This window comes from Dryas octopetala, chromosome 2, assembly GCF_963921425.1.
Source record: "Dryas octopetala chromosome 2, drDryOcto1.1, whole genome shotgun sequence".
In the NCBI taxonomy this organism is placed as follows: Eukaryota; Viridiplantae; Streptophyta; class Magnoliopsida; order Rosales; family Rosaceae; genus Dryas; species Dryas octopetala.
The window spans coordinates 7,691,483-7,710,607 of NC_141367.1; the positions used below are offsets into that span (position 1 = coordinate 7,691,483).

General features: G+C 39.0%; 3 protein-coding genes and 1 pseudogene across 3 annotated transcripts; 1 reads left to right on the plus strand and 3 right to left on the minus strand.

Annotated features, from left to right (window-relative positions):
• Positions 1-1,910: 1,910 nt before the first annotated feature.
• LOC147292855 (uncharacterized) lies at positions 1,911-3,588 on the minus strand (annotated as a pseudogene).
• Positions 3,589-6,299: 2,711 nt separating this feature from the next.
• Positions 6,300-12,456, plus strand: LOC147292856 (uncharacterized). The gene is made up of 7 exons (XM_086230943.1): positions 6,300-6,351; positions 7,042-7,097; positions 7,878-7,935; positions 8,316-9,011; positions 9,124-9,525; positions 11,498-11,553; positions 12,333-12,456. The coding sequence occupies exons 4-6, from the start codon at positions 8,321-8,323 to the stop codon at positions 11,542-11,544; spliced, it is 1,140 nt and encodes a 379-aa protein (XP_086087069.1). The 5' UTR covers positions 6,300-6,351; positions 7,042-7,097; positions 7,878-7,935; positions 8,316-8,320; the 3' UTR covers positions 11,545-11,553; positions 12,333-12,456.
• Positions 12,457-15,176: 2,720 nt separating this feature from the next.
• Positions 15,177-18,716, minus strand: LOC147292857 (uncharacterized). The gene is made up of 3 exons (XM_086230944.1): positions 16,447-18,716; positions 15,949-16,363; positions 15,177-15,866 (listed from the first exon to the last, which is right to left on the minus strand). The coding sequence occupies exons 2-3, from the start codon at positions 15,991-15,993 to the stop codon at positions 15,177-15,179; spliced, it is 735 nt and encodes a 244-aa protein (XP_086087070.1). The 5' UTR covers positions 15,994-16,363; positions 16,447-18,716.
• Positions 17,760-18,716, minus strand: LOC147292858 (uncharacterized). Its single transcript, XM_086230945.1, has one exon. The coding sequence runs from the start codon at positions 18,714-18,716 to the stop codon at positions 17,760-17,762; it is 957 nt and encodes a 318-aa protein (XP_086087071.1).
• Positions 18,717-19,125: the final 409 nt, after the last annotated feature.

The following is a 19,125-nucleotide window of genomic DNA, read 5'->3' on the forward strand; positions in this document are numbered from 1 at the left end:
GTGAGAAATAGGTGGAGGTGGATAGGAGAAAGGGGGAGGGGGAGGGGGAGGGGTAGAGGGGAGTCGGCTGACTCTCAAAACAGCCCAAAGGTCCTCTTGATTATGCTTATACCAGTGATTGCTTCGTATTCAAAGGAAACAATTAATGTTGCATTTTTATTGATTTAAAGATTCTTGTTTTTTTTAAACAAAGGAGTCATGTACGAATTTCTAGCTAGTTACACCCCTTTAGAAATAAAGAAATAAAGAAATTGAAAGGAATAAAGGATCCATCAATTACATATAATATACCTAACCCTTAATTAAGCTCAACTCAAACGCTCACCAAGAACCTAAATGCAAAGGAGAATATTCAATATTCTCATCCTCATGCCTAGGCTAATTTGTACATTAGACAAAGAAAAGAATTAGCATAGAAATGGAAGCAGCCGCCAGAGCTACCAGAAGATCTCAATTTCCTGTTAATTCCTTCACCCAAGAAAATCCACCAAAGTCCAATTCTTTCTTATTCTCTTTGTTTATGGATGTCACACTTCAAAATGGGGTATAGCACTTTGGGCATGTGGCAGCGCCACATTGGTCTTCAACCTCAACGCACTCTCACTAAGCCCTAAGTAAGAACATGCCAAGATCGAAGATCAATGTAAGGCTTTAAATAAAAACCAAACTAACTCCAAAACAGTGGGGAATTTTTTTTCATTTTTACAATAAATAATCAGAGTGTACCGAAATAGAAGCTTTGTAAAATTGTGAGCTTTTAGTTATTCACCTTTTAAGATAAATCAATTTCCAAGTATAAAGACAGACCCTTTGTTTTAAAATTAATAAACAAAACATCAAATAAGAAATTGAAATCCATTTCAAAGTGAAAACTTTATTTTAAATCCTAATTTTTGTGTAAACAAATCAACATATAGAAGTATTAAATAACAAGTAAGTAATTGAGCCATACTAATCCTTAAATAATCAATTCCACAGATTTCTCAAGTAAAAATATAAAAAAGATAGTAACAAAGGGATAGTAACAAACTCATCCATAATTGGGTCATCTTCCTCATTACACTACTATAAAAGCACTTATTATTGCCAGAATTAAATCGCCAGGAAAAACAATTTTCTGGCGGAAAAATAGCGAAATCCGCCAAGATTATGAAGCAGTGGCGGATAGAGTTTCCGCCAGCATTAAAACTGCAGGCAAAACACTTTTCCTGGTGGACAGCTGTCTAAATCTGCCAGGAATACCATTTTACGCTGACAAGGCATTAAAATTTTCCTGGCGGATATATCCGCCGGCATTAACTTATTCGCGTCGGATATATCCGCCGGCATTGAGTAATTCCCAGCAGATATAGCCGTCGGCATTCACTAACCCTGGCGGATATAACCGCCGGCATTGATAGTATATCCGCCAGGAAAAGTAATAAAATATATTAAAAAAATACTTTTCTGGCGAATATATCCGCCGGTATTGATAGTGTATCCGCCAGGAAAAGTAATAAAATATATTAAAAAATCCTTTCCTGGCGGATACAACCGCCAGAATTATTGAATATATATTAAAAAAAATAAATGAAATTATATTTGAAATAATTAATATAAAACATTTCAAATAATAATTATACACTAATAAAGATAAAATCTTTCAATTAAAAATACATGTCAAATAATATTGTTCCATCAATAGAGATAAGATAAAGTAGGCAAACAAAAATAATCTACTCAAGTCCCGCAACAGAACCCGAACCGGAAGCTGAATGTGATCCTGATCCTCCCTGCGGACCAAACTGTCTCAGAAATTCATGATCACCTAAATTACCGGAAAGCAATCCGGAAAATCCAACACCCATAGAATGATGTGACCCGCCAGGAGATGGCTGAGAAGGTACCTTTAGCCGATACATAGGCATTTGCTAAGGTGACTGAGGCATAAACGGTATCTGGTACATATGATGCATCGAGAACATTCCATAGGGAGAATGTGGAGGCTGACTCTGGCCAGAAGGCTGTTGTGGATGCGAGTTCTGCGGGTGTGTCTGTGTCTGCATCATCACTTGATGTTGCTGCTGCATAAACATCATCATCTGTTGCAGCTGCAGCTGCTGTAGCTGAGTCTTTAACAGCTCAATTACCTCCTCTTGGGCATCCTGCTTAGCCTGCACAGCCTCATGCTTCTTCTGCCATTCGAGGCACTGTGCCTCCAAAAGAGCTTCTCTTGGCTTCAATGATCTCCGAGAAGAAGTACTAGATTGAGCCCTAGCATAAGGCACCATTTCAGGTGTCACGCCATGTACATAGAGTCGAATTTTATTTTTTCTCTCAGGACCCATCTCCTCAACATACACTTCTGTGCGAAGTTCAGAAATGTCATCTGCTCCAGACTCAACCCGTGAGTCAACATAATTCTCCATGGACATCTAATAAACAAATATTTAGATAACTTTATAAGTTAAATTTAAGAACATAAAATACACATTATGAAAAAAGAAAAAGAAAAACTAGTATAATATTTACCCCTCTCTCCTCCGATGGCACATCAATCCAACTATTGTCTTTGCGCGTGTGGGTGACACGAAAGAAAGTAACGGGATCGGGTTCAAGTCCATGCTTCTTCTTCTAAAAATTTAAACCATTAAAAAAAATAATTTTGAATATATTTCTGTGCCTTAATTAAATAAAATTGTAACTCAATAAGATGAAAAAAATTAACTATACTCACATAATCTTCACGAAAACGTTCAAATGTCCACGATCCTGATGTATGGCTCATCGTTTATTGAGAACGATTAGCTTTATTTTTCACAGCTATCTCCTAAAAGGTCAAACAGAATATAAATTAGTTATAATTGCACATACTAGTATTATTAAATATTTGATTAAAGATTGTCACCTGAGTTTTTGGGTTATCCCAATGTTCCACCATCTTCGCCCACTGCACAAGATCTACATTATTGGGACATCTCAACCGCCGCTGACCTGTCCTGCCAGTGTAGTACTTCCCTTTCAAATATGCTTTGTATTCTTTATAAGCATGTTCAGCAATGTGCAAAGTCATGGTCTTAATCACGAGCATTTTTACCAAATCCTCATCACGAAAAGTGATAGTGCCCTATATCCATAAAAGATTAAAAAAAAACAATTATAAGTAAATATTTACAAGTATTTTACTTTTAATATCATTTTAAAAAAATAAATTTATAACCGTATTTTGTCCCACAAAGTGTTCTTTGTTTCTTCTTCAACCAATCTCCAATCATGCACTAGAGGAACATTTTTGGGATCTTTTACTTCAGAAGATATAAACTTGGAAAACTCTTCACTGTTTTGAGAAATACACTTCCCGCTCGGACTAAATTCACAATACTCTTTACCCTTATGATCTTTACCAGCCCACTTAATCTTTCCGGGACCACGTCTTCTCCTTTGGGGCATTGGTACATATTAATCCAAATTAATATACATAAATGACAAAAATATTGTAAATAATAGAATAAATAAAAACTTTATATAAACAAACTATAACTTACCATTTGAACTAGTCTCAACCTGCTCATCGTGGTGCTCGTCCATATGTTCTTCATTATCACTCATCTAAATAAATTATAATTAACTATATATATATGTAACGACCCGACCCAAATTTCCACTAAAAATTTAAATTTTTATTCAATTATGGTTTTAAGAAGTTTTTAAAGGATGTTGAATTGTATTTTAAAATTTTGAGATTTTATTTGGAAAATAAAAAGGGTTTTGATTTAAAGTTTTGATTTATTTATTTTTGTTTTAATTTAAGCTTGACCCAAAGTTGACTTTTAAAATAAATGGGCTTTCGATTTTGACTTTGGGTCCGTTGGATAGGTTTCGAACCCACGAGTTCATAGACACGTAGCACGCATCATTTCGAGTTACGGTTTGAAAGATACGGACATGTGAAGTGAGGGGCAATTTTGTAAATTTATAAAAGTGAGTTTTAAATACCCAAAAATCAGATTTCCTCTCTCTTATATTCTCACTCCTCTCCCGCACTCTCTCACTTCTCCCTCTCTCTCCCCGAGCTCACTCTCCTCCCCCTCTCTTCTCTCACCGGCGCGGCCAGCTCTGGCCTACTTCCCGGCGACGAGTTCCTCTCGTCGTCACAGACCCCACAGACCCCCAGTTTTCTCTCTCTCTGTGACTCCCTCTTCTCCCTCCTCCACTGCGCTTGACCAGCTCAGCCCAGCCCGGGCAATTCCGGCCACTACCCGACCGGCCTAGGCCACCGGCGAGCCCTTCTCTCAGGCGCCGACCCCCTTGTAGCCCAGCCCCCACACGCGCGAGAACGAGGCCAGAAGAAGCCCAGCTCGCCGCCACTGCTTGCCGGATTTCCGCCAAATCCCAGCTCATTTCATCCCTATTTTTGGTGAGTTTTCTTCCTTTTCCATTGGGCTTTCATTTCCCTAAACTTATATTGATTTATTTCGAGTAATTGGGAATCTGAAATTTCTGGAAAAGGAGGCCATTTTGGGATTTACTTTGGGTTTTTGGTTTAGGGGCGACTATAGTTGTTATTTTGGGTAATTTCATCTCTAGGAAACCAAATGTATGTTTGGAATTAAAGATTTGAATAGATTTGAGAAGTTGAGTTTGCAAGGGTTGGAACCCATTTCGGGTTTGCTAAGGATTGGCTGAGTTTTGGGGTGATTTTGGAGCCGTTTTGGGTAATTTTCCACTAGTAGAAACCTCCAAGTGCCGACCCTAATGAGAAACTTCAAGAATTTTGAGTTTTGGATGAGTTTGATCTTTGAAACCGTCACTTTGGTCAGTGACAGCAGTGATGACTACTTTTTAGTTACTAATTTTGGTTTCTAGGGTCCTTTAGAGAGTCTATTTGGGAATGATTGTTGATTTTGGATAGGGTGGAAGTATGGGTAATGTTCGGATTTCTTTGGTCGGTGTTTGGGTACCTTTCCGTTACCAAAATTAGCCTTAAAATAAATCGTGGTTTTGGGATAGGCTATATATTTATTGATGTATTTAAATTTTGGAATGATGGTTGAATTATTTTGTGTTATTAACGATAAATTGAGCCGAGAAACCTTAGGGGCGGTTCTGGAAGTGTTATTGGTCAATTCGTGTAGATCGTAAACCAATCGCGTAGGAACGAAGTCGAGTGGGACGTTAGACTCCACACACACATCCTTTAAAGGTCGTAGAACCGAGACTAATCTATGTTTTTGTTGTTTATTTTATAGGCGAGACGACCGTGGCTCGTGACGATCCGGCGGAGGATCGAAGCTAGGACTTTTCACTGTGAGTGGACTTTATTTTGCAAATACTTTTCTAAATTCATGATTTATTCATTTGGTTATTGAATTTGTTTGAGAGATAATAGAAGTTGAATTGGATCTTTGATTTGGAAGTGTTTTCTTAAATTATGATTTTATTATTTGGTTATCATGAGTCTTGAATTAGAAATATTGATTTGAGAGTTAGGACATTTTCCTTATGAACATATGTGGTATGTAACGACCCGACCCAAATTTTCACTGGAAATTTAAATTTTTATTTAACTATGTTTTTAAGAGGTTTATAAAATATGTTGGATTGTATTTTAAAGATTTTGAGATTTATTTGGAAAATAAAAAGAGTTTTGATTTAAATATTTATTTTGTTTTAATTTGGGATTGACCCAAAGTTGACTTTTAAAATAAATGGGCTTTCAATTTTGACCTTGGGTCCGTTAGATAGGTTTCGAACTCACGAGTTCATTGACACGTAGCACGCACCGATCCGAGTTACAGTTTGGAAGTTATGGGCGTTTGAAGTGAGGGGCAATTTCGTAAAATGGACAAATTGGGTTTAAAAATCAGATTTTTTCTAGAAGTTTCTCTCTCTAGAACATTCTCTCCCTTTATTTATTCTCTCTCCGCACATTCTCTCGGGCGGGCGCCTTCCTCCCCTGCGCGCACCAACCAGTCACCACCACTGGCCTTCGCCGGCCATTTCCTCCGACCCGGACCTCCGGCGAGCATCTCCCCCCGACGCCGACCACCTTCCCAGGCCTCTCTCTCTCTCTCTCTCTCTCTCTCTCTCTCTCTCTCTCTCTCTCTCTCTCTCTCTCTCTCTTTCTCCTGCAGACTCTCTCTTTCCTCTCGTCTGCGCGCGCAGCCTCACCACTGGAGGCAGTGGTCTGACCACTTTTCCGGCGGCGCAAGGCCACCAGCGTGACCCCCAGGAGCCGGCCTCCTCCCCTCGGCTTTCCCTTCGCCAGCCGGTGTCCCCTGTGTGCAGAAACAACTCAGAAAAAAAAAACCAAGCCAGCCGCCGATTTCATTTCTCGATTCCGGCCACCTTCGAGCTCCAATCAAGAAATTGGTTAGTGGATTTTCTTCTTTTCTTCATGGGCATCCAAATCCATATGGTTTAGATTGTCAATTTTGAGGATTTTTGTGAATTGAAATTTGGGGTTTTTAGCCAGTTCGGGATTCCATGATTTTTTCTGATTAGAGGGTAGTTTTTGGTTAATTGTTGGACAATTTCTATTCCTATGGACCACTAGGGGCAGATTATAATCGGTAATTTAATTAATTTTCGAGAATTTTTGATTTTTGGGTTTTGAACTACCACTTTAGGCGATGACGGTGGTGGTTCCGACCACCCAGCCATCACCTTGTTTAGTTAATATAAATTTTGGGCCTGTTGGAGTGGATTTTGTTGTTGGTTAGATAGAAATCGCTTAGAGTTGACGAAACCTCAATTTGGACCGAGTTTTGGGAACTTTACGATACCGAATGACTTTCGAACGAACCCCGACTGAGTTATAGCGTGTATAAGGTTTGAATGAGTGATTAGAGTGGATTAAAAGGTTTGGGTGTTGTTGGAGTTAGAGCCGGGAAGGAGCTAGAAGGCTTTCAAGTGATTGGGCCTTAAGTGGAATTTTAAAACTAACCATGAGAAAATAAAAATAAAAATAAATAGAATTAAGCGGAACGTTTAGGTTCACACACGCATCTTATATTTTCATTGAGCCGAGCCTAATTTCATATTTATTTGCGTATATTTTAGGCAATATCAACGAGGCTCAAAACAATCCGACGGAGGATCGGCGTTGATTTCGCACTGTGAGTGGACCTCTTGTTTTTATAAATGATTTATGAATTTCATGGTTATTATTCTATTTGTTATCCTGAGTTTATTTAGATTATTGCATGGTGGGTTGGACTTGGTTTTCAAAAGAAATTTAATAAATTTCATAATTTAAATCTGAAATTCAAGAGGCATGTATACTGATAAATAAATTTAGTGTATGAACTAGTTTGGATAATGCTGTGATTGAGGTTGTGCGAGAATACCGGCCTGCCCGTGCATTGATTCGCTCTGTACGGGAAGTGGCGAGCCTAGATTCCTGCCTGCTCGTGTATGGATTCGCTCTGCACGAGAAGTGGCGAGCATTCCTGCCTGCTCGTGTATGGATTCGCTCTGCACGAGAAGTGGCGAGCATTCCTGCCTGCTCGTGCATCGATTCGCTCTGCACGAGAAGTGGCGAGCATTCCTGCCTGCTCGTGCATCGATTCGCTCTGCACGAGAAGTGGCGAGCATCCCGGCCTGCCCGTGCATTGATTCGCTCTGCTCGGGAAGTGGCGAGCATACTTATATAATGTGGCGAGTTTAATTACCCAAGAATATGACTAGAAGCTTTTCGGATACTTATATAATGTGACGTTTTATTTCGTAGCCTAGAGATGGATAGTTTACATGAATGACAAATGGAGGATGTGAGTTAAATATGTTTATAAAGGGTTTTTCTGAAAAGATATTTAATCTTTGATTTCACTTCCATTTAACCGTCCACTCACTGAGCCTATCTCATCGTTTTCTTGTTTTGTCTTAAATTTCCCCAGGTACGAGCGGTCGAGCCAAGAAGAACGTCGAGGCACTCTGAAAGCGTGTGAAGACCTTGTAGGCTTTTAGAGTTTCATTTTAATGCTATTTGTATAAAGATAAAATCTAGAATGGCTCTGATAACCTATGAAAATTAGTTGTATTTATCTTTGGACGGGTCTGAGACCCTTATATGCTTGTGGTAGAGGTGGCTGAAAGACTTAGAAGTGCTTTTGACAGGTTTTGAAATTTTGGGTTAGTCCATTTTCAGGGGAGGTTCTGCCGAATTTTCGGTAGGATTTTCCTTGATTTTGGATTCCCGCAGGACCTCTCCGGGTTTCAGGGTGAAATCCGGGGGCGGTCCTGTCAACTTGGTATCAGAGCATTAGGTTTTAGATTCCTCAATTCTGCACTGAATGTGCATCCCTATTATTGATAAAAGTTTGGTTTTCATATAGGTATTATGTCTTATCGACGTGGCCGACCGCCGGGAACCCACCGTAGAGTCGCTGAAGGTACAGATGAGACAGAACAAGGTTTTGAGCAGTCAATTAATAGATTAGCCGAAGCGGTTACTATTGCTATGCGTACTAGAGCCTTTCCTGACGGCGAATACAGTATTGAGCGTGCCCGTAGGCTTGGGGCCTCAAATTTTTCAGGCACTACTGACCCTAGTGAAGCCAATGAGTGGATAACACAACTTGAAAGGATCTTTGAGGTTATGGGATGTCCCGATGATCGAAAATTGGTCTTAGCTACTTTCCTACTAGTAGGCGATGCTTATCACTGGTGGGACTCCGAGCGTTTGGGACTCACGGCGGCCGACATCACTTGGGACAGATTTAAGAGAGTCTTTTATGAGAAGTACTATCCGCGGGTATATTGTGATGAGAAGAGGGCTGAGTTCCTGAGGCTTAGACAGGGATCTATGTCAGTAGCAGAGTATGAGAGAAAGTTTACTGAGCTTTCTAGGTTTTGCCCAGCACTTGTGGCAGACGAGGCAGATCGATGCTCGAGATTTGAGGATGGTTTGAGAGACTCTATTCGCACGGCGGTTACTGCGGCTAACCACTCCACCTTCTCTTCACTGAGAGATGCTGCCATGAGGGTTGAGAGATCTTTAGCTGAACGGAGCAGCAGCGGCGATGGGAGACGTCGCCCTTATCAGAATGCTACAGTGACCATCCAAGAGGGGCAGCTTTAGCTCCAGCTCTTCAGGGAGCGGTAGATTTAGAGGTGTCAGATATGGTTTTGGTAATAGTCCAGGATCTAGACTCAGTCAGGATTCTAGTTATCAGTCTGTGGATATGTCAGGCCGAAGCCCAGCGCAATCGAGCGGTTTCCAACGTAGACGAATTCGTGGGACAAGCCACCCTTTATGTGGTTTGTGTGACAAACGTCATGATGGTTTATGTCAAAAGGGAAACACCGGGTGTTTTTATTGTGGGCAGATGGGGCATATCAAGAAAAATTGCCCAACATTACAGCAAGAGGGTGATGGGCCAACAGGATCTGCCCACCACCAAAGACAGACTAGTGGTGCCCAGTCCAGCCATGTCAGTAGAGGTGGAGTACAACAGAGGGGCCAGCCAGGACGCCCTAGAGCCCAGGGCAGAGTTTTCGCCATGACGCAGCAGGACGCTTTGGCTTCTCCGGATGTCATCATGGGTACGTTATCCATCTTTGGGCATAATGCAATATTTTTATAGACTCTGGACACACACACACTTTTGCGTGTCACGTATTCTCGTTTTGGTTGTCGATAAGAGATAAACTTTCTCAATTTGTGGGTTAGAGTGGTTTTCAAAAGATTTAAAGGTTTTAAATTGATTTACTTCGTAATGGTCTTATCCTTGAAAACTTTATCTAGGGTCTGGTGTTTCTATTACATTCTAAGCTTTTATTTCTTGAGGCTCACTTAATTTATTTAAGTTTGTCGTGGGGTGATATTCTTAGTTTAAATATCCATGGTTTTCTCAAACGGAAGGAAATACCAAAATTCACCCATATTTTAACTTATGGTTGCTGAAAGGAGGTTTGATTTGATGGGTGATAAGAAGTTTGCAACTACAATTCACTTAAATTAAAATTTTCTACTAAATTTCGAGGACGAAATTTTTTTTAGGGGGGAAGGTTGTAACGACCCGACCCAAATTTTCACTGGAAATTTAAATTTTTATTTAACTATGTTTTTAAGAGGTTTATAAAATATGTTGGATTGTATTTTAAAGATTTTGAGATTTATTTGGAAAATAAAAAGAGTTTTGATTTAAATATTTATTTTGTTTTAATTTGGGATTGACCCAAAGTTGACTTTTAAAATAAATGGGCTTTCAATTTTGACCTTGGGTCCGTTAGATAGGTTTCGAACTCAAGAGTTCATTGACAAGTAGCACGCACCGATCCGAGTTACAGTTTGAAAGTTATGGGCGTTTGAAGTGAGGGGCAATTTCGTAAAATGGACAAATTGGGTTTAAAAATCAGATTTTTTCTAGAAGTTTCTCTCTCTAGAACATTCTCTCCCTTTATTTATTCTCTCTCCGCACATTCTCTCGGGCGGGCGCCTTCCTCCCCTGCGCGCACCAACCAGTCACCACCACTGGCCTTCGCCGGCCATTTCCTCCGACCCGGACCTCCGGCGAGCATCTCCCCCCGACGCCGACCACCTTCCCAGGCCTCTCTCTCTCTCTCTCTCTCTCTCTTTCTCCTGCAGACTCTCTCTTTCCTCTCGTCTGCGCGCGCAGCCTCACCACTGGAGGCAGTGGTCTGACCACTTTTCCGGCGGCGCAAGGCCACCAGCGTGACCCCCAGGAGCCGGCCTCCTCCCCTCGGCTTTCCCTTCACCGGCCGGTGTCCCCTGTGTGCAGAAACAACTCAGAAAAAAAAACCAAGCCAGCCGCCGATTTCATTTCTCGATTCCGGCCACCTTCGAGCTCCAATCAAGAAATTGGTTAGTGGATTTTCTTCTTTTCTTCATGGGCATCCAAATCCATATGGTTTAGATTGTCAATTTTGAGGATTTTTGTGAATTGAAATTTGGGGTTTTTAGCCAGTTCGGGATTCCATGATTTTTTCTGATTAGAGGGTAGTTTTTGGTTAATTGTTGGACAATTTCTATTCCTATGGACCACTAGGGGCAGATTATAATCGGTAATTTAATTAATTTTCGAGAATTTTTGATTTTTGGGTTTTGAACTACCACTTTAGGCGATGACGGTGGTGGTTCCGACCACCCAGCCATCACCTTGTTTAGTTAATATAAATTTTGGGCCTGTTGGAGTGGATTTTGTTGTTGGTTAGATAGAAATCGCTTAGAGTTGACGAAACCTCAATTTGGACCGAGTTTTGGGAACTTTACGATACCGAATGACTTTCGAACGAACCCCGACTGAGTTATAGCGTGTATAAGGTTTGAATGAGTGATTAGAGTGGATTAAAAGGTTTGGGTGTTGTTGGAGTTAGAGCCGGGAAGGAGCTAGAAGGCTTTCAAGTGATTGGGCCTTAAGTGGAATTTTAAAACTAACCATGAGAAAATAAAAATAAAAATAAATAGAATTAAGCGGAACGTTTAGGTTCACACACGCATCTTATATTTTCATTGAGCCGAGCCTAATTTCATATTTATTTGCGTATATTTTAGGCAATATCAACGAGGCTCAAAACAATCCGACGGAGGATCGGCGTTGATTTCGCACTGTGAGTGGACCTCTTGTTTTTATAAATGATTTATGAATTTCATGGTTATTATTCTATTTGTTATCCTGAGTTTATTTAGATTATTGCATGGTGGGTTGGACTTGGTTTCAAAAGAAATTTAATAAATTTCATAATTTAAATCTGAAATTCAAGAGGCATGTATACTGATAAATAAATTTAGTGTATGAACTAGTTTGGATAATGCTGTGATTGAGGTTGTGCGAGAATACCGGCCTGCCCGTGCATTGATTCGCTCTGTACGGGAAGTGGCGAGCCTAGATTCCTGCCTGCTCGTGTATGGATTCGCTCTGCACGAGAAGTGGCGAGCATTCCTGCCTGCTCGTGTATGGATTCGCTCTGCACGAGAAGTGGCGAGCATTCCTGCCTGCTCGTGCATCGATTCGCTCTGCACGAGAAGTGGCGAGCATTCCTGCCTGCTCGTGCATCGATTCGCTCTGCACGAGAAGTGGCGAGCATCCCGGCCTGCTCGTGCATTGATTCGCTCTGCTCGGGAAGTGGCGAGCATACTTATATAATGTGGCGAGTTTAATTACCCAAGAATATGACTAGAAGCTTTTCGGATACTTATATAATGTGACGTTTTATTTCGTAGCCTAGAGATGGATAGTTTACATGAATGACAAATGGAGGATGTGAGTTAAATATGTTTATAAAGGGTTTTTCTGAAAAGATATTTAATCTTTGATTTCACTTCCATTTAACCGTCCACTCACTGAGCCTATCTCATCGTTTTCTTGTTTTGTCTTAAATTTCCCCAGGTACGAGCGGTCGAGCCAAGAAGAACGTCGAGGCACTCTGAAAGCGTGTGAAGACCTTGTAGGCTTTTAGAGTTTCATTTAATGCTATTTGTATAAAGATAAAATCTAGAATGGCTCTGATAACCTATGAAAATTAGTTGTATTTATCTTTGGACGGGTCTGAGACCCTTATATGCTTGTGGTAGAGGTGGCTGAAAGACTTAGAAGTGCTTTTGACAGGTTTTGAAATTTTGGGTTAGTCCATTTTCAGGGGAGGTTCTGCCGAATTTTCGGTAGGATTTTCCTTGATTTTGGATTCCCGCAGGACCTCTCCGGGTTTCAGGGTGAAATCCGGGGGCGGTCCTGTCATGGTAAATTTCAATGGTTTAAGTTAGGGGTGGGCACTAAGACCGAAAATACTGAAACCATACCGTTCCGTGCCATTCCGTATCGTTTGGTCTCATCCTTTTTTTTTTTTTTTTTCAATTCCGTACCGATCCCGTACCGTACCGATCTCAAACAGAATGGGATCAGTCCTGAATGTTCAATACCGGGATGGTCCCATCCCATACCGATTAATTAAAATTTAATTATTTAATTAATGGGCCCAAATATCACTAAGCCCAGTTCATTTTTTAACTTGGATTTAGAAGATGAACCTTGTCTTGAAGAACTTGAATTTTATGAAAGTGTTGAAGCAGGTAATGTTTTGTTTATTATCTTAAACTTTACTTGGTTTGCTTTGTAAGTTTGTATTTGTTTTGTAAGTTTCATGGACTAAGTTACTAATTATTATGAATTATTTTGCGTAGAATATGCAAGTACTACCATTATGCCACTTGTAGTTTGAAGAGTTCAAATCCAAAAGCAAAGGGAAAGTAATTTGGATTTCAATTACTTATGAGTTTGAGATGTAATAAGCTATAAGGCTTAATTATGTTTGTTGTGTTTGTGATGTAATAAGCCATATGTTTAATTATGTTTTTCAATTTTTTTTTAGTTTGGGATGTAATAAGTCATAAGGCTTAATTATGTTTTTTAGTTTGGATTTGGTAAATAAGCTATAAGGCTTAATTGTGATTTACTGATTTATGAGTTTATGTTTGAACTTTGAAACTTTGAATATTTAAATTGTTGAAGTTTATGTTGTATTGTTGTTTATTTGAATTTTGAATTCTTGAATAATTGAATTCTTGAAGTCTTGAAGATGAATTGATTTTTAATCTTGAATAAAAACAGGTTATTACTTGAATTTTTGTTCCGTTTGCATAGTTGAATAAAAATATGTTATGTTTACAGGTTATTATTTGAAGATGAATCTTGAATAAAAATTGAATAATTGAATTTTATTATTTTTTAGTCTGGGATCGGGATGGTACCGAACCCGTACCGAACCAGTTTGGTACGGGACGAGATGGTACCATAATCCCAAAACCCCCATCCTGTCCCGTACCGATCCCGAACTTAAATCATGAGATGGGAACGAGATGAGGTAAGTCCCGTCCTCCCCCATCTCGTGCCCACCCCTAGTTTAAGTATCGTTTAACATGGATTTGATTTGAGTTACGAATTTTATGAAGTTAAATGAGCAGTTTTAAACCGCCATATTAGTACCCCCTTCAGCAGGTATATATTTGCTCTGCACTCGCCTAGAGATGACTCGGCGGTGTATGACCAGCACTCGCTCTGCACTTGCCTAGTTGGTGGTGTACGACCAGCACTCGCTCTGCACTTGCCTAGTTGGCGGTGTATGACCAGCATGACATTTTCTCTGCACTTGCCTAGTTGGCGATGTACGACCAACATTTGCTCTGCACTTGCCTAGTCAGCGGTGTATGACCAGCATCATAGCAGGTATAAATTTGCTCTGCACTTACTTAGAGATGACTCGGCAGTGTATGACCAGCAGTTTCCCGGGTACTAGTGTAGCGTGAGTTTTCAGTTGTGGAGTATTTTAAAGAATTATATTACACCAGCAAATGTTTTAAATGACATTTTCAGTAAGGCATTGCGTATTGTTTCAGATATTTTAACAGTTTTACAACTTAAGAGTATTAATTGTTTTTCAGAGTTTGATTTACGGTTCGAGGTGATTTAAAATGGATTTGAAAGAAGAAATTTTGAAATGGTTTTGAAACTGGGGGATTTCAAAGAGTGACGTGAAGTCTTAGTGCTAAATGTGGTTTTGATGGATTTTCTGAAAACATAAAGTTTACTTTTGTTTTCGTTTCTATTAAACTGTCCAGTCACTGAGTTTATCTTGTTTTGTCATAAATTGTCCCCCCAAGTAGTAGCTTTGGTGGAGGTCGAGCCGATAACGTCGAGGCATTTTACGTCCACCTCTTGACTCGGACCCTGTAGGCGCCCTTTTTATTTTTGTAAAAACTTCTTGTAATAGAATAGTGGCTCTGATAACCACTCCTAAGGTTTAAGTAGGTTTTCTTTGAAATTGTTAGGTCTAAGACCCCTATTTGGTTGTGGTAGAGGTGGTTGATGATTTAGAAGTGCTTTAACAGGTTTTGAAAATTTCTGGATTAGTCCATTTTCAGGGGAAGTTCTGCCGAATTTTCGGTAGGATTTTCCTTCATTTTGGATCCCACAGGACCTCTCCGAGTTTCATGGTGGAATTCGGGGGCGTCCTGTCAATATATACACCACCAAATACATACTACATAAATATTAATTAATTAAATAAAACTAAATTGCTATAAAACCAATATATAAACACACAAATATATTTTAACGTATAAAACCCTCGAAAGGTAAAAACCACGAGACCTAGTCCAGCACAAAAAAAATTCACTAATAAAAAAATATTACATAAGAGTTCTTAATTACAAAACAACACCAAAAAAAAAAATTAATCTAAGCATCTATATCATCATCAAGCTCATCGTCAGCAATTGAATTAACCAATTCAGTGGGCAAATGTAATGCTTCATCAAAAGGTGTCTCTTCCACGCCAACCCTTGTTTTCATATCTTCATTGTCAAGTACCCGATCATCCAAATTTGGTATGGCATAATCATCAGTTGTATCTTTATTCTCTAATACATCAAAAAAATCCCTCGGATGCGTTCGGACCACTACCTGCCAATATGTTTCAATCAAATCTGCAACATAAAATACTTGCATTGCTTGTGAAGCTAGTATGAAAGGGTCATCCCTAAATCCCAATCTATTGAAGTTCACCAAGGTAAACCCATATTGATCTGTCTTCATACCCCTAGGACTTCCATTATCAAACCAATCACACTTAAACAACATCACACAACAACCCATATCTTCTACCTCGGTAGGACCACAATATCTAACCAGAAACATATCAGTGACAACACCATAGCAATTAACTTGCCCAACACCACCCGGAATATTTGTAGGTACAAATACCCCACAATTCTGATTCTTATGCTTATCATCCACCGATTTTATTCGAAATCTGAAACCATTAATAGCGTGGCTTTTGTCTTTCATCACAAGTGTGCGAGGAGGATTAGCAAGCCAATGCAAGTCATCGGATATCAACGGATCATTAGCATAAAACCTTGCATTAATCTGTGAAAAAGATGATGTAGAAACATTAGGTAAAAATTAATATTAGGGACATGATGCAGAAACTTAGTAATTGAATTCTTACATGTTTCTTGAACCATTCAGGAAATTCCTTCTTGCTTATCTCCATGATTTGTGGCCTAGTGAACCTTTCTCTTTGATGTTTATCTCTCAAAAAGTCCTCATGTTGCCTTCTAAAAGGGATTACTTCATCACAATTATCAAGAATGTATCTGTGGCATCGATTCTAATCATTTAGATCAAACTCCACATTTTCACCTGAACCTAAATATTGGCCTGTGGAGTCAAATATTGATAACCCACCACATATTCCACGTCTAATACCATATGCATTTCGACCCTTACGATTACGACGAGTATCAACATCTCTAAGGTACATGGAACAGAAAGATAAACCCTCATCAACCAAATACCCTTCAGCAATAGAACCTTCAGGACGACTCTTATTTTGCACATACCGCTTCAGTGTTTGCAAATACCTTCAATATTTAACATGAATAAAAAATATGAGAGAGTCAAAACTAAAATTAATGAAAATTAAGCATAAGGAAATGACCATTACCGTTCAATGAGATACATCCATCTATATTGAACTGGTCCTGCAATAGCAGCTTCATTTGCCAAGTGAATTGGGAGATGCACCATGACATCAAAAAATGAAGGAGGGAAAATCTTCTCCATCTGACATCAGGTCAATGCAATTCTAGAGTTTAGTTGATTGAATGCTGCCTTAGTTTCCTTCTTAGTACACAACTGTCTAAAGATAGCACTCAACTCTAGTAAAACCATAGTGATAGATTTGGGTAACAGACAACGTACCGCAAGCGAGAGTAATTGTTGCATTAAAACATGACAATCGTGACTTTTCAACCCATTTATTTTTCTCTCATTCACATTCACACATCGAGACAAATTTGCTAAATATCCATCAGGAACCCGAATAGTAAACAACACTTTGCAAAATGAGGTTTTTTCTTTTTTGCTCAATGTGAATATTGCCGGGGGCAAAAATGTTTTATCTCCTTTTCTACGAGAGTGTTGACTATATCTTATATTCAAGACTTCAAGATCTGCACGTGCAGCCAATCCATCCGTTGTCCTTTTCGCAATATCCAACAATGTTCCAACCACATTATCACATACATTCTTTTCAATATGCATGACATCGAGATTGTGTCTGATCAAAAGATGCCTCCAATAGGGTAGTTCAAAAAATATGCTTTTCTTTCTCCACTGACCATTATTACTTCTAGAAATTGAAGGCCTTCGTCTTCTTTGTCCAACAAAAGCATTTTGGTCATGCTTTCCAAAAGTGAACCTCAAACTAGATAGTTGTTCAAGACATTGTAACCCATTCAACTGTCTTGGTGCCTGACGATCTTCTCGATGACCATTCAATGCTACTTGTTCCCTTCGAAACCTATGCCCAATTGGTAAAAATCTTTGATGCCCCAAATAACAAATCTTACGACTCACAGGCAAAAGTTCAGATACATTATCATCCATGCAATGCGGACATGCTTTATATCCCTTAGTACTCCATCCAGACAACATTCCATAAGCTGGAAAATCACTAATGGTCCATAACACAGCAGCCTTCATCGTAAAAGTTTGGTTTGAAAACACATCATACGTGGTAGTGCCAACCTCCCACAACTCATTCAACTCATCAATTAATGGTCGCAAATACACATCAATGTCATTTCCAGGACTTCTCGGTCCTGGAATCAACAAGGACAATAATAAATTTGGTTGCTTCATACACATCCATGGAGGCAAATTGTAAACAGAACGCACAACAGGCCATGTTCTATGAGCATTGCTCATATGGCCAAAAGGATTAAATCCATCACTTGCCAACCCTAAACGCAAATTTCAAATTTCTGACGCAAAGTCAAGGTACAAATTATCTAAATGCTTCCATGCTGGAGAATCTGACGGATGCCTAATAAACCCATCCTTGGGACATTTAGTTGCATGCCACCTCAAATGTTCAGCAATATGCTTCGACATATAAAACCTCTTCAATCTTGATTTTAAAGGGAAGTACCACATAACCTTAGCTGAGACTTTCTTTCTAGAAGTATCATCTCCTTTGTTATCTTTATATCTTGATTTGCCAAAAACCGAACATGCAGTCAATTTTGAGGTGTCTTTCCAGTATATCATGCAATCATTAGGACATGCATCAATCTTCTCATATGTGAGACCCAACCCATTTATAAGTTTCTTTGCCTTATAACACGAGTGCGACAAACAATCTCCATCAGGCAGCATTCTTTTAACCAACTCTAGTAACGTAATGAACAAACTGTCCGGCAAACTCCCTAAACACTTGATCTTGTACAATCTTACAACGGCCTCCAATTTCTTAAACTCTTTACAACCAGGATATAACTCTTGATCTGCCTCTTCAAGCAACTTGAAAAAACTTTCGGCCTCTGCTGGATGCGCATCCACGATAGTAAGTTGGGTCGATGACCCAACCTCTTCTTCCGCTACTGGTTGAACAAATATGTCATTAAGAAAATCATGCATACCATCCATCTCTCCTCCTACGTCATCTTCTATCTCCCTTAAATCTGGCTCTCCAATATTAGGCTCCCCATGATGCTGCCACCAAGCTTTTTTGTAATCTTTATCCATATCATGCCAAACAAGATAATCCACAATAATTTGTCTTCCAAAAATATATCTATTGCAACATTTTTTACACGGACATTTCAATTTATCTGGCCCAACACCATTCGCAACCGCTTGATCCAAAAACAAATTGATTCTATCTACGAATGCCTCTAACTGTCGCGGTATCGTCAACCAAGTCCTATCCATGCTTTAGCTCTTAGATGAAAACTCTAGACCCTGATGCCTACAATCTTTCAATCTCTATCATGTAGGCATACCTATTCATACCTATTAGATTAAATTAAAAAAAATATTCAATAATAATTTATGATTATTTATATATGTCGAACAAATAAATTAAATTCACAAAATATTCACAAATAAGTTGTATGTTTGTCAATCTACTTAACCATTTTTTTTATTTGAACTGTAACAAATAAATTATATCTACAAATAAGTTGTTTTATATTTATTTATCTAATTAACCTAAATTTTTAAAAATTTTCAGTCAATTTTATTTTTAATTTGAAATAGAACAAATGAATATATTAAGTTCACTAATATGTTATATTTTTATTTATCTATTTAACCAAAAATTTTCATTTTTTTATTTCTC

What these genes read in the sequence shown, in the direction of transcription:
- LOC147292856 (XM_086230943.1), top strand. Translation starts at nt 8,321, where the DNA reads ATGTCTTATCGACGTGGCCGACCGCCGGGAACCCACCGTAGAGTCGCT. An exon ending in CAGCAGCGGCGATGGGAGAC is followed by an intron (nt 9,012 to 9,123) that starts GTCGCCCTTATC and finishes GTAATAGTCCAG; the next exon opens with GATCTAGACTCAGTCAGGAT. An exon ending in TTCTCCGGATGTCATCATGG is followed by an intron (nt 9,526 to 11,497) that starts GTACGTTATCCA and finishes CGTATATTTTAG; the next exon opens with GCAATATCAACGAGGCTCAA.
- LOC147292857 (XM_086230944.1), bottom strand. Translation starts at nt 15,993, where the DNA reads ATGGAGATAAGCAAGAAGGAATTTCCTGAATGGTTCAAGAAACAT. An exon ending in CTGAATGGTTCAAGAAACAT is followed by an intron (nt 15,867 to 15,948) that starts GTAAGAATTCAA and finishes TCTTTTTCACAG; the next exon opens with ATTAATGCAAGGTTTTATGC.
- LOC147292858 (XM_086230945.1), bottom strand. Translation starts at nt 18,716, where the DNA reads ATGGATAGGACTTGGTTGACGATACCGCGACAGTTAGAGGCATTCGTA.